Source organism: Micropterus dolomieu, linkage group LG06 (genome assembly GCF_021292245.1).
Source record: "Micropterus dolomieu isolate WLL.071019.BEF.003 ecotype Adirondacks linkage group LG06, ASM2129224v1, whole genome shotgun sequence".
Lineage (NCBI taxonomy): Eukaryota > Metazoa > Chordata > Actinopteri > Centrarchiformes > Centrarchidae > Micropterus > Micropterus dolomieu.
Genome location: NC_060155.1, coordinates 9,338,332 through 9,351,141, shown reverse-complemented (window position 1 = coordinate 9,351,141; position 12,810 = coordinate 9,338,332). Strand labels below are relative to the sequence as shown.

Here is a 12,810-nt window from a genome sequence, read left to right as displayed (position 1 = left end):
CCACTGATGGATTCTGAAATTAAGTATAGCCAGTTTTACTATTCTAACAGTGTTACAGAGGCAGTATTTGGAAATCTGCTACACTGGATGGTAACACAAACCATTCTTGTCAGGCATGACAAAAACGTACAAACACTTAGCTACAGTGTAACTAGGATTTGGTGAGAATTTAGCTCCGCTGCCTGCTACCAATAAAAATGTTGACTAACTGATTTACAGTGGACATTGGACATCAGCTACACTGATGGATAAGAGAAGAAATGAAACTGTCATGGCTCAAAGTACAAGCTAAGCTCTGCTGATAGATGAGGGCCTACTGTGGCAAACAGCATAAACACAAGCAGTGGCTTGTTTGAGTTGTGCCTTAAGGGGAATTGAAGAATCTTTCTAAAAAACTGTTGGTAGGCATTGTGCAATGCAAACTCTTGTGAAATGTGCTCTATTTGTGTTCTTTAACCATATTGAAAATAACAAGGCAAACAACTAGTTTATGTTTGTCCTGCATTCAACTCTGCTGTTGCCTAACTCTGTATATGCCTTTATGGCACCTGCTCACACTAATGGAAACATTTCATACATGGTGTGTGCAGAAGCTGTTGCTTTGACGCTTATTCTATACAGCAAAGAAACTCTTCATGGGAGAATGTTTTCTGTGATTCATTCCTCTACAAATATAATTAGTGTTGTAATCCCATTTATCTCAAGTTAATAAAATAGTCACAATGTTGACAATGTCATCTGGACATAATGAGGTTAAATGCCTGGTTATCTCCAGAAAGTACTTTCCTCATGCTATCAGAAGCCGATTTAGGGAGTTTTGAAAAAAAGATCCCGGAAATATGGCAGTTTGAAGATGTGTCAAATGTGTGTAAATGTGAGTATGATTTACAAATAGTATGTGACAATTGATTCAGCTATGAACCCATTACCTGACATTCTGATATTATCCTGTCCAGTCTTAGATTACTGAGAAATTAGATTTGTTTCTCTGAGTTTCTATGATCTCTGATTGATTTAATGAAAACATTCTAAAAAACTTTGGATAAAGTAAAATATATGGTTTAAATGATTTATTTAAATCTCAAAAATTGAAAGCACGGAAACACATTCATAATGATGTTATGTTATGTGAGGAAATGTGTATATAAAATGATGGAAAAGTACAACCATTAAGAACATGCATGAGCATCTTGTGTTTGAATAATTCCCTAAGTGTGACCTTTGTGTTTCACTTTGATAACTGTCTATGAAGGAGGCTCACTCCAGCTTTAAATGCTAGTTTGCCCCCTAGTGGCAAGTAAAATGAACTGTATTGGCTTTAAATTGAAAAATGACACAAGCAAAACTTTCCAGAAAAGACAGATTGAAAGGGGTCAAAATTGAGATTTGTGATTTGTTTGTATCATATGTGATTCCCAGCATAGCAAATGTGGCCTCCATAAGATAACAATACACCAGTATCACAGGAAAAAGAAGAAGAGTGCAAGCTGGAGAAAACAGTGCTTGTTCATAAAAGGGTTTTGTAAGTGTTTATGGGGTAAGAAAAGATATTACACATGACTGTTAGACCTCAAGAATACACATAAAGTTTTTTGTTGTCAATAAAACTCAACAGTCAAATTTTTTCAATTCAGTTTAATTGGGTCTGTTTAGAAAAATATTTCATTCTTAAAATACTACCATTTGCCAAAGCAAAACCAAAGAGCTTTAGGGTTATTTTTATTTCCTTTCACTAATTTCCAAAATAAACAAGCACATTAATCTAGCACAGTGAACATCATGTCTGTTTTGTTCAGGAAAGGCCCAGCTCTCTGGTAGACTCAAACGCGGCAGTCCTGCGCCACCACGTGTACAAATGTAATGATTAAAAGGAGAGACACAATCTGAAGCCATGTGAACTATGCTTTGTTTGTTTACCTTCACATTATTGACTGTCATACTAAATACCACCACCACCTGTACAGTAGGCCAACACTTCTGAGGAAGGCTGTGGAGCTACATCTGCAACTGGAAAGGTAAATAAACATGTAATGTCGGGTCCAATGTCGCCTACCAGGGTGGGATATGCCTCGGAAACCTGACTGGAGGTCTGTTACTGTAGCACATTTTATATGGTTGCCTTTGCTTGTTGTGTCAGTGTGTTTTATTCCTCAAGACTTTGGGGGGGCTTATTTGGTGATATCAATCATCTCAACAAAAATGATGACGTCAACTAAGCTGCCTCCATGACAACTCAACAAACTCCTCCTGCTGAGGAAGATCCTGGGATGTGGTTAAAGGTCCCAGAAAAAGCTAGCAAGTGGACCTTGAGTTGTGACTTTGCCCCCCCTCCAAGGTCATGAGAAACTCATCATATTTATGTTCTTACTTAAAGCTTCTGTGCCACTCAGCGCAACCTTATCATAGTTAATAAGACTTTTCACAAATGTCTTTCCGCAACATGGTATTGGCCTATTTCTATAGGGGCCTGAGGAGTTCTTGAAGTGGCTGCAGTAAGCTGTTCATAGGTGCTGGTTGAAACATGTGTCCAATAAAAAACACAAGCATAGTAACAGCTATCAACATATTTTTTTTGTGGCTTAGTGAAGGGGGCATGAGATGGCAGGGGGTCGCTCACTGTATTAGTAAACGGCGGCAATGTGGTATCTGCCACTGAAAACATTTGTGCCTCAACTTGTATTATCTGCGCGGTGGGTTGTGGGTGTGTGAACGTCGTCGAAGTAAAATGGCGGACTTGGCAAACGAAGGTGAGTAAGTGGCAGTATGAGAAAAACAATACAGCTTATGTGCCGTTATAAATGGCGCCTATACGTTGTCTGCATATTTGATAACTGAAGTGAATCTGCTTGGCCGCATGTAAATAGTGAGTTCGGGTGAAATATAGCTTCGCGGCATTCACAAGACCACAACATTAGCAAGCAGGCTAACAATGCTAACGGCTGGGCTATGGGTAATACCTGGAATGCCTCGGAACGCCCTCCAATGCTGCCTGATACTAGCTGGCTTACTTCCTAACGTTAGCACCCGGTTATTTATAGGCAGGATGTTTCGCCGTTTGTGGCGAGCTACAAGATCTAACGTTAACGTAGAAATTAACCAAAGATTGCCAGGCCAAAGAAGAAACGCACTGATTGCAACAAAGCTATTATAACGTTACAAACGCAGTGCTGGTTTGGTGATGTTTCTGTTGATAAGAAGCGTTTATTACAGGACTAAATCCTCCTTGTTATTTTGTGTTGTTAGCGCTCAGTTGCAGGATGGCTTGACATTCATTTAGGCGCGTAGAAAGAAAAACGTGAGTCAAGAGACAATGCTTTGTCGTAGTCGCTGCTCTCTTTTATATTCTCAATATATTCCGCTCAGATGTGCTTGTCAATTTGTTGAACGGTAAACTATGTGAATCTTCAGTGTGAATCTTGGTGTCATTGCTTGTGAGGCGAGATGACTCATGCGGGATGGAGCGCATTAGCAAGCTAACTATAGCCAGTAAGCTAAGCTACGTTCGGGGCTTAAGGGAACAACCGGTGGCGCCGACTATTTGCTGGAACTGGCCAGATAGTGTAAATGCTAGCTGGTTAACATAAGCCGGGAGCATCTTGGGCTGCTTCAGTTTCTGCAGTGAATATTCGTGTTGCATGCTAGAATGCTTAAATTCAGTAGTCAAGACAGGTGACTGCAAGCTGCAGACAAATAACGTTACAAAGCTGGATGTTAAATATAGGTCAGACAACATTTGCATGTTTTCTGCCATCAAGCGTGATTCATACACAAACTGTTAGTATTAGCAAGAGGGTTTTAGAGGCGGCGAATGTTGGTTCAGCAAACAATCCCGACAGCCTGCTGTTCGCAGTTTTGCTATTTTTGCCCCGGCCAGCCTCACAACGACAACGATGCTACACCTGCTTAGTGTAATAGGCCCAACGCAGCCAGAGGAAAACCTTTGTCTGCTAACATTATAGGATTAACGTTACACCTTACAGAGGTTACGGTGTGAAGGTAAATGGGCCTAAGGTGACATAAAATTAATAACGTTACATAGCCTGGCGATTGCTATTCAAGAATAGTAAGGATTGGTTATGACAATATCTTATAGCAGCAACAACATGAATAAACCCCCCCTTTAAAATAATAAATTAGCTACAGTTGCTGTTTAGCAATGTGGAATGACTGAAAGTTTGATCCCTGTGTGATACATGGGTATTTACCTTAAGGTCTTTTTAAATTTGGTGATATTGTTTACCATTAGAGGATTCTTTAGTTTAGGTCAACATAATGTGATCTCATTCATCCTGGTACTCCTAATAGAATTGCATGATTCAGTGATAGGATTACATAATTGACTTGAGCATCCTCTGATTCAAGAGTTTCTTTTGACTTGCTGACTTTGACTGAAATTAGACATTGTTCAGCATTATAGAAATTGTTTTTCTCCAGTCACCTTTCCCAGATTGTTTTAATGCTTCTTTTAAATTGTTTTTTCACCCAGCTAAATCTGACATTTCAATTAACTATCAACTGTTGTGTTTTACCCCACTGGAAGCGTCAATATGAGTCTTTTAAAAAGGCAGTAACGTTAAGTGTGCAGCCATATCTAAGTGCACCTCCCTGTATTTGGGATGACTTTTAGTACCACACATTAATGCCTGTGGAATGTATCACTGTATTGAACATAACCTAACTTTATCAACACTCATGATGTCACTGTCAATCAAGGCCACAGAATGAGTAATCCTTAGCTATTTTGTTTTCTACCCTAAACCACAAAGAAGAATTCAACATATTGGATTGCTGTGCACTTTAAGTTAGTGTTTGGATGACTAGCCTACATCTTCTCTTAACAGACAAGCCTGCCATAGCGCCTCCTGTGTTTGTTTTCCAAAAAGATAAAGCACAGAAGGTGAGTTTCTCCGTGTTATTCAAGTATTTTTTGAGGCTGAAGCCATATTTTATGAATTTGCACACATTTTTTGTACTGATATTCAGTCTGGACTGAAAAAGTCATTGTGTTCTCTTGCAGCGATCTGCGGAGGGCTCAAGTGCAGAGGATGGAGAAGGTAAAGTTAACGCCAAAATTGGCCTCTTTCATTGCTAAAATTCTCTTTCTTGAAGATTTTTTAAAAACTTTATTACTGATATTTTCTTTCCAGATTCAGATAAAGACGAGGGAAGCTATTGCCCCCCTGTGAAAAGGGAAAGGACATCATCGTTCCCACCCCCACATTCTGGTAAGTGCACGTGGTGACTAAGCAGAGCGTTTGCTTTTTCTTGGTTGTGGTGTACACATTGATTTGTATTCTGAGTGCAATGCCTGTTCGCTACTTTGCAGTTCCCAAGAACAATGTATTCATGCCCTCAAGTTTCTGCCAGTCTCCAACTGGGAACTCTGATTCTGAGCCAGGTGAGGCAACTAGACTACCATTAGTTTCTCTTTACAGCTTAAAGGCTCCCTGCAGTTAAAATCTTAATTTCAATGGCTAAACATTTTATTTTTTCCTTTTAAAGCAACGGACTCAATAAGATGACTACGATTGGAAGTAACAGTAACTTTTGCTAACCGGTGGATTATGTCATAAATCATTTTTGAACATGTGACATTAACACTTGCCAATAAGATGTCAGTGAAGTTTTGCACATTCCCTTCCTGTAAATGCACCCCCTTCAATCTGACGAGCTCTAGTGAATGCACATGTGGTAATTTTACTTCTGAGCTAGCCCTTTCAGTATATGCTGTGGAGGTCTGACATTATTCATGGATAGAGGAAATTGTACAGTTACAGAATGTAAAACACAACTTCCACAGACAGCCACAGGCATGTACTGATTTTTCAGGAAGGATTTTCAATAAGTCAATGTTCATTGTACGTTGAAGATGAGAGTAAGTGTAGGGTTGAAGCATTTACTGTGCCAGATCAGTGCATTCCTAGTCAAGTTTGAGATTTCTGAATCAGGTCACCTGGTTTGAGTCCAGATTGGTAATTTTAAAATAATATGGTCCTCCTTGCTTTCTGTCTTTGGTAGCGCCTGTGTCTGTGTTGCAAATTAAACATGTGATATGCACAGCAGAGAGAGGTGAATCGTAATTGTTCTCTTTGTTTGATAAACTGTTAGATTGTCAGTATTAAATGAAATAGAACTTTCTAAAGAGGAGCGTCTCAAAATTCCCCAGTAATTCAGAGGACTTCTTCATTGTGGGACCATTACAGCAATAGTATGACCTGTGACCATCCCTGTGCATGATGTAGATATGTTCTAGACTATGATTGTTTAAACTACTAGGAAACAAGTTCTGTGTTTTGTTTTGTTTTTTATCCGATATTGGAGAAAAGTTTAGCTTTATATTGGTCACGGCAGAGAGTTATTGTAAAATACTGTAGTGTCATGTGCTGGTAGTTGGCTCCAGATTGTGTGGTGCCACTGAACATGTCAGAGGAATGGTTTATTAGGGATTATATGCCAGTAGGGATGAAACGGTATGAAAATTTCATGTCACATTTATAGTGACCAAAATTATCACGGTTATCAGTATTATCACGGTATTGTAAAAATGTGCCAAAAAAGATTAAAATGTACTGATACACACACTGAAACCATTTCAAGTTTTATATTTAAAACTACAAATACAATCGCCATTTTTGCATAAAATAAAATAACATCAAATACCTTTTGTAATCATATGAAAATCATCTAAGTGTGCATTATCAAGATTTTATATTATCATATAGGTAATACAATGACCCCGCGGACAATTACATGAAAACAAATAAGTCTTTAGAAGACAGTGATAGTAACTGCAATGAGCCCAACAACTGACATAAATACAGAAGCGTCTGTAGCGTTTCTAGATATGCTGGTTGGTAGACTGAACTGCGTAACGTATTATGTGCAGTGGAAGAATAGACTTTGCCGACACACGACGCACACAGCAACAGAACAACGTGTAACGTTTCTACAAGAGCAGCAACACTGAGAGCTTCAGTTTACACGCTGTTAGCAAGTCAGACAGACAAACCAAAGCTAAAAGTTAACTCTCCCTGCGTTCACTATAAGGTAATTTTCATTTTTTTCCCTCAGCGCGCTCATAAAAACTAAAATACAACCAGACTTCAGAGTGACTGAAAAATCTCCGCAGCGCTGTCTTTCTCCGTGTTGTCATTGACCCAAACAAACCCACGTTGCATTCTGCGCATGCGCACCTGCTTCTGGGAGACGCTGGAAAGTGTTTGCTGTGAGATTATAACAGTGCGGTTAACCGGTTATCATGGTAATTAAAATGTGTACGGTAATAATAACCGTCGGGAATTTTACCAATCGTTTACCGTTAAACCGGTAATCGTTTCATCCCTATATGCCAGTTTTGTTGAGCAGATTGGCTGCTGTGTTTTATTCTGTATAGACCATACATATATAAGATTACTTATCTTGTATTTGTGACAAAGCCTTTCTTTCCCTTTTTAAATAAGGAATAAAAAATACCCTTGAGTTTGGGTCTCATATTTGGCAGTACAAGTCGGTAGGTTAGGATAAATTGGGTCCTATGTACAGAGTAGGTTCAGCTCTCAGTTCCACACTTGTGCAGACTCATTGCTGAGGATTGGGATCCTCTGTGGGTCAAACATTAAGTATTTATCATTTGCGCAGTAGGTAGCTCGCTCTTCACCATCTCTGACAGAATATTTGTTATGGTCCACCATGTGCACTTCATTGGAAGGAGAAATGCAAAACACAGTGACTGAAATGGTGATTGCAGTGGGACTTTAACACTGTATTAAATGTATTTGTGAATTATTGAAGTGTGCATTTTCTTTTTATATCATAATATTGTTGCTTTTGATGTGGTGGTCAAATTTTGTTTGGATTTGATTGGTGGAGTTCTTATCACCAGCTTAATTGTTTAGAGTTGGCAGGGGTGATGTCACTAGTTAACACAGCTTTACAGAGAGGAGGGGGCATCCACTTGAGCAAACAAACAGGGCGTAATTAATAACCATTTTTAGCATGTTACATAAAGCACTTATTTGGAAGATCAAAAACTGATTTATTGTAAAACTACTTGCATGCAGAACTATGGCAGGTCAACAATACTGTACTATACTGGTGATTTTGTTAATTTGGTTAAGTGTAACTTTTTTTTATGGTTTTGCTTGCTTGTTGGTTGTTTTTTCTTTACTGCGCTGCTGTGTCTTGTGTGCCTCCATGTCCTAAGAATTATGCTGCTTAGTAAAGTTAGAATACACTAAAAACGGAAATTTCATTTAATATTAATGTTCATTAGACACAGGAATGATCTCGTAAATGTTGAGGATCAAGAGGACGCAGTTTTTACAAGTGCTTTTGGCGTTCTGTTTTAGCACTGATTAGGGCCAGGTCATGTCAGGCTACTAAAGCCACTGACATGGTGATTCAGAGGTAGAAATAGATCAGAAGCCCTAGAGTACACCATGTTACTGCACAGGAATTGGATCGCAACACAAATCTTGAGGCGCTAAAAGGGTTGCTGTGGTAACAAACCCCATGGTTAGAAAGGTGCAAAGACAGAAGGAACGTACCCTTTTATAAGTTGCTGTCTAACTCTTGGCTCTTTTATTTTTCGACATCTGCCTTCTCTTGTGCTCTATCACACCAGAGGAGAAGCCTGTGGGATTCCGCTTAAAGCCGCCAACTCTCATACATGGACAGGCACCAAGTTCAGGTTTGTGTTTGAGGTTGTTGGCTGTCTTTGTGTAATATTTTCTCACACTGACTTGGAAAAAAGACTTGAACCCAGACTTGCACCCTTTTATATGACCCCTCTTAGAAATGGAAATGGTACATCTAGACTTGAACATGTAGACCTAGAACATCTCATTGTGTTTAAAAAGTATGAGACAAGTTGGCTCTGTTGCAGGCGTCCCAAGTCAGAAACCCAAGGAACAGCAACGCAGTGTCCTCCGCCCTGCAGTTCTTCAGGCGCCGCCCTCTAAATCACATATAGAGTCCAGTGAGTGCAGCTTGGAGTCACCTGCACTTATTAGTTGATACTTACAAAACATTCTCAAACATCATTACAATCTTCTTTTGTCTGATAAATAATTTAACTTTGAGAATTGATAACTTGTAGTGTGTTTTCTGCATGTGCCTTACAAGCTAAATTTCCTTCGGGACAGTACAAAAGAAAAACCAACAGTAAATTATCCTAGTCCTTTCTGTCTGTTCATCTAGATTCCAGTTGTGGAACCAACGGTGTGAAAAAGTCATCAGATGGGCCACCTGTGACCCAGTCCCTTTTCCTGAACAACACAGAGCACTCAGCCACCCTTGCCAAGTCACAGGTGGGGACTGGCTAAATCTCTGCCTGTTATAATCAAGGGCTTGGTATTGAAAAACAATGGCAGTCAGTTCAGTACAGGCTTTGTTTAAGGCATCAGAAAGTGTGCGAAAGAATAACACAGTAGCTTATTTATAGCAGAACTAAAGATTTGTAGTTATTTCCATGCTGCCGTTTAATGAGGAAGTATATTAAGTCTGATATTCATAAAAGTTATATAAATGTTAGAACGGCTAGTGAACAAGTAAACTTTGTTTGTAAAAGTTGTTTTTTTTATTTTACTTAGAGCAGTGAACTGGCATTATATAGTAAAGGCAGACAAATATAAAGTTGACCGTGGGGCTTTTTTGTTCCCATTTCAGAAACATGAAAACGAGGAAGACGGAGCAAGTGGTAACAATGATGGAGGCGAAAGAGAGAAGAAGGAGACAGATGTAGCAATATCTTTTGTGTTTGGTCAGAATATCAAAGACAGAGCAAAGGTGGGTCGTTTTCCACTCGTCTTTCACCTGTTCCCGTTATACAGTGAGCATGAGAACTTGAGGCGAGAACGTGTGACAGATATACACAGTTAAATCTGGCAGACAGAAGAGGCTTTTACACACTTAAGATGAGTTGCCTTGATACAGTCTACATTTTGTGTATAATTTGTGACTTTTATGTATTTCTTTACCAACATGCTAACTGTATCAGTTCCTTTGCTAAGAGAATTTCGTATAGTGTTTTGTATAGACTCCAATTCCTGATTAAAATGTGCAGTTCCTGTGGGGTGTTGTACAATATCCAGTATTATTTTGTATAATTTTGTGGTCAGTTTAGAACAGCTGCTCACTCAACTTGCTTAGCTGCACGCTAGTCAGGGTTTTCATTAATGTGGATTTTTAAAGTGTTTCTTTAAGCTTAGGCCATTTCTTTAAGCACAACTCCAAATTTAACAATGTTATCGCCCTCTAGTTGGAAGAGAACAGTACAGAAGGCAAGTCAAAGGATGGTGTGCCACTGGACTCTCAATCTGAGGGCACTAATTATTTCTTACAGTACATCTCTACCCCAAGGTAATGTAACTGTGCCCTCCTTTGAGTATTTTTAGCAACTCATCTTCATTCATGATTAACTTCCTTCAACTCACTGTTTTTTTTTTCTTCCTGTCCTTTCAGTTCAAAAAATGCCACAAACAGTACAGACAGTGGGGCAAAATTTGTTTTTGGGCAGAACATGTCTGAACGAGTTCTGGTAAGTTGTGCTGTCTGTCATATCGGAGAAAACCTAATGATTGACCTTCTGAACACGTTCCAATGATCAGCTTTTGTTGTGTTTTCAGAGTCCCCCGAAGGGCGAGTTCTCAAATGAGGAAAATAAAGAAGTTTTGGCTCCCCCGGCTTCAGAGCCCTCATCACAGGAAACCACTCCGGAGAAGGGTAAAAACACAACCACACTGAATATTGTTAGAGTTTTAAGAGAGGCACTTGGCTACATTTCTGTGATAACCACAAACTGACAAAAACATTAAAATAAGCAGTTCAGCAGATATGTAACTTTGAAATTATAATCCTAACAGAAATGGTCAATGAAATGTCTTAATCTGTTTGACAAGTTAAGTCTATAAACATCACTGTCAAATTTAGGAACAAGTGTTTGATTAGCACCACATAAAAAGCTAAGAGTGTAATAAATACCGCATCTGTAGTTTGAGATGAAAAATTCGTAGCACTGGTGATTCCACTTATTTACTTAAGCATTAAGGTAGTTTTCTTTCTGTAATCAATCACTCTGAATTTGATAACACAAGGATGTAGTTACACCCTCCAGCACAAAAATTCGGATTAAGCCATACATTTTGACACAAAGGGTTATTCACAGCAAATGCAAGTGAAATTAATTCAGACGACAAAGTAACAGCTCTGACGTCATGTCAAACACGTCTATGTATTGTGTTGCAGAGATCTCTGGATCTTTGCATGCTAACCAGGTAGACTTAGTCTAAGCAGCTTAAATCACCTTGGTACTGTATTCCCTGTCATCAAACTGGCCTCCATTGGTCTCAGGTGCTGTGTTCAGTCCTGGTACGGCCGTGTTCAATGGGAAGCTGCTAAGCCCGGTCTGCCTGGCTCCAGTTCTAGCTATACGGCTAACTGAGGAAACTAGCCAACGGCAGTTAGTAGCAATCATGACCTGATATGTGATTGGCTGCCCCCTATTTTACCTTGCCTTTTACCTTTTTGCAGCATAAACTCCAGGTAGCTCACCACTGTCTTTTATCTTACCAGTGAACAGCGTGTCGGAGTCTTTGGAGGAGTCTGCAGCAGCTTACACCAAAGCCACAGCCAAGAAGTGCATCTTAGAGAAAGTCGACGTCAAAACTGGAGAGGAATCAGAAAGCAATGTTTTACAGGTAGAAGGCGGGTTTTCTTGGTTCAACTTATGCAGTAAATAAATTTGTCAGAAAGCAGTACACTTCTGGTTTGTTGTCACGCCCTTATTTTTAGATGCAGTGCAAGTTATATGTTTTTGAGAAGACCGCTCAGTCGTGGATAGAGAGAGGTCGAGGCTTGCTGAGGCTCAACGACATGGCATCGACAGATGATGGCACGCTACAGTCCCGTCTAGGTAAACACACTCAGAAACTTTTTAGAGGCGTAGAAAGCAAATAAACAACTTGTTTTTATTGAGTTTTTGTATACATTGGTGGAATGTGGAGTAATAAGTGTTTTGTCATCAAAGAAAGAAAAGTGAGTTTAGATTTTTTTAATTTTAATTCTAAAAAGGATGTTCTGCATTACCACACTTGTTTCAGACATAGTGATGACATTTCTTATAACTGTATGATCTATCTATCTAGAGATAGATTATCGCTGATGAACATGTAACTTGGCAAACAACATTCCAAGTCACCTTGGAAAGGTCACTTGCTGGGGCTTTATACCTATATAATACTATTTATCAATTACATCTTTCATGACGAGAACTCACAGCACTGAGATCATAGTTGGGTAAAATACCATGGACTTAAAAATAACTATCAAAACAGTAGCTGTTTGGACCTGTAGTTATTGGTGTGTGTTTGTGTTTAAACCCTTCAAGTGATGAGGACCCAGGGCAGCCTCCGGTTGATCCTCAACACTAAACTTTGGGCCCAGATGCAGGTGGACAAGGCCAGCGAGAAGAGTGTACGAATCACTGCCATGGACACAGAGGACCAGGGGGTCAAGGTCTTCCTAATATCGGTATGTGTAGATATAGAGAGAGGGCGCCTTATTTGTGCAGACAGCTGGCTAGTTAGCGTCAGCACCCTGGCTATGGGAAGTGACCTTGTGAGAGAATGTCTCATCAAAAAGCACAATGAGCTCAGATCAGTCAGCAGTCTTTTTTTTAACTCTTATAGAGATGATGGTCAGATTTACTACAAGATAGTCAGGACAGCCCTGTAAACTTCATATAGGGCTGGGCAATAAAACAATAATGATAATAACTGCTAAATAATTTTTCTCAATAAGAATATAACAAAT

General features: G+C 39.4%; 1 protein-coding gene across 1 annotated transcript in view; it reads left to right on the top strand.

The window, feature by feature from the left end:
• Positions 1-4,813: 4,813 nt before the first annotated feature.
• ranbp3b (RAN binding protein 3b) overlaps positions 4,814-12,810 on the top strand; it is a 15,313-nt gene continuing 7,316 nt past the window's right edge. The window contains exons 1-14 of the mRNA XM_046051879.1: positions 4,814-4,897; positions 5,018-5,054; positions 5,148-5,225; positions 5,327-5,398; positions 8,624-8,689; positions 8,885-8,977; positions 9,199-9,308; positions 9,667-9,786; positions 10,259-10,359; positions 10,462-10,537; positions 10,626-10,722; positions 11,572-11,696; positions 11,791-11,911; positions 12,386-12,528. Of these exons, the coding sequence (XP_045907835.1) occupies positions 4,814-4,897; positions 5,018-5,054; positions 5,148-5,225; positions 5,327-5,398; positions 8,624-8,689; positions 8,885-8,977; positions 9,199-9,308; positions 9,667-9,786; positions 10,259-10,359; positions 10,462-10,537; positions 10,626-10,722; positions 11,572-11,696; positions 11,791-11,911; positions 12,386-12,528 (1,323 nt within the window). The remainder of the gene's footprint in view (positions 4,898-5,017; positions 5,055-5,147; positions 5,226-5,326; positions 5,399-8,623; positions 8,690-8,884; positions 8,978-9,198; positions 9,309-9,666; positions 9,787-10,258; positions 10,360-10,461; positions 10,538-10,625; positions 10,723-11,571; positions 11,697-11,790; positions 11,912-12,385; positions 12,529-12,810) is intronic.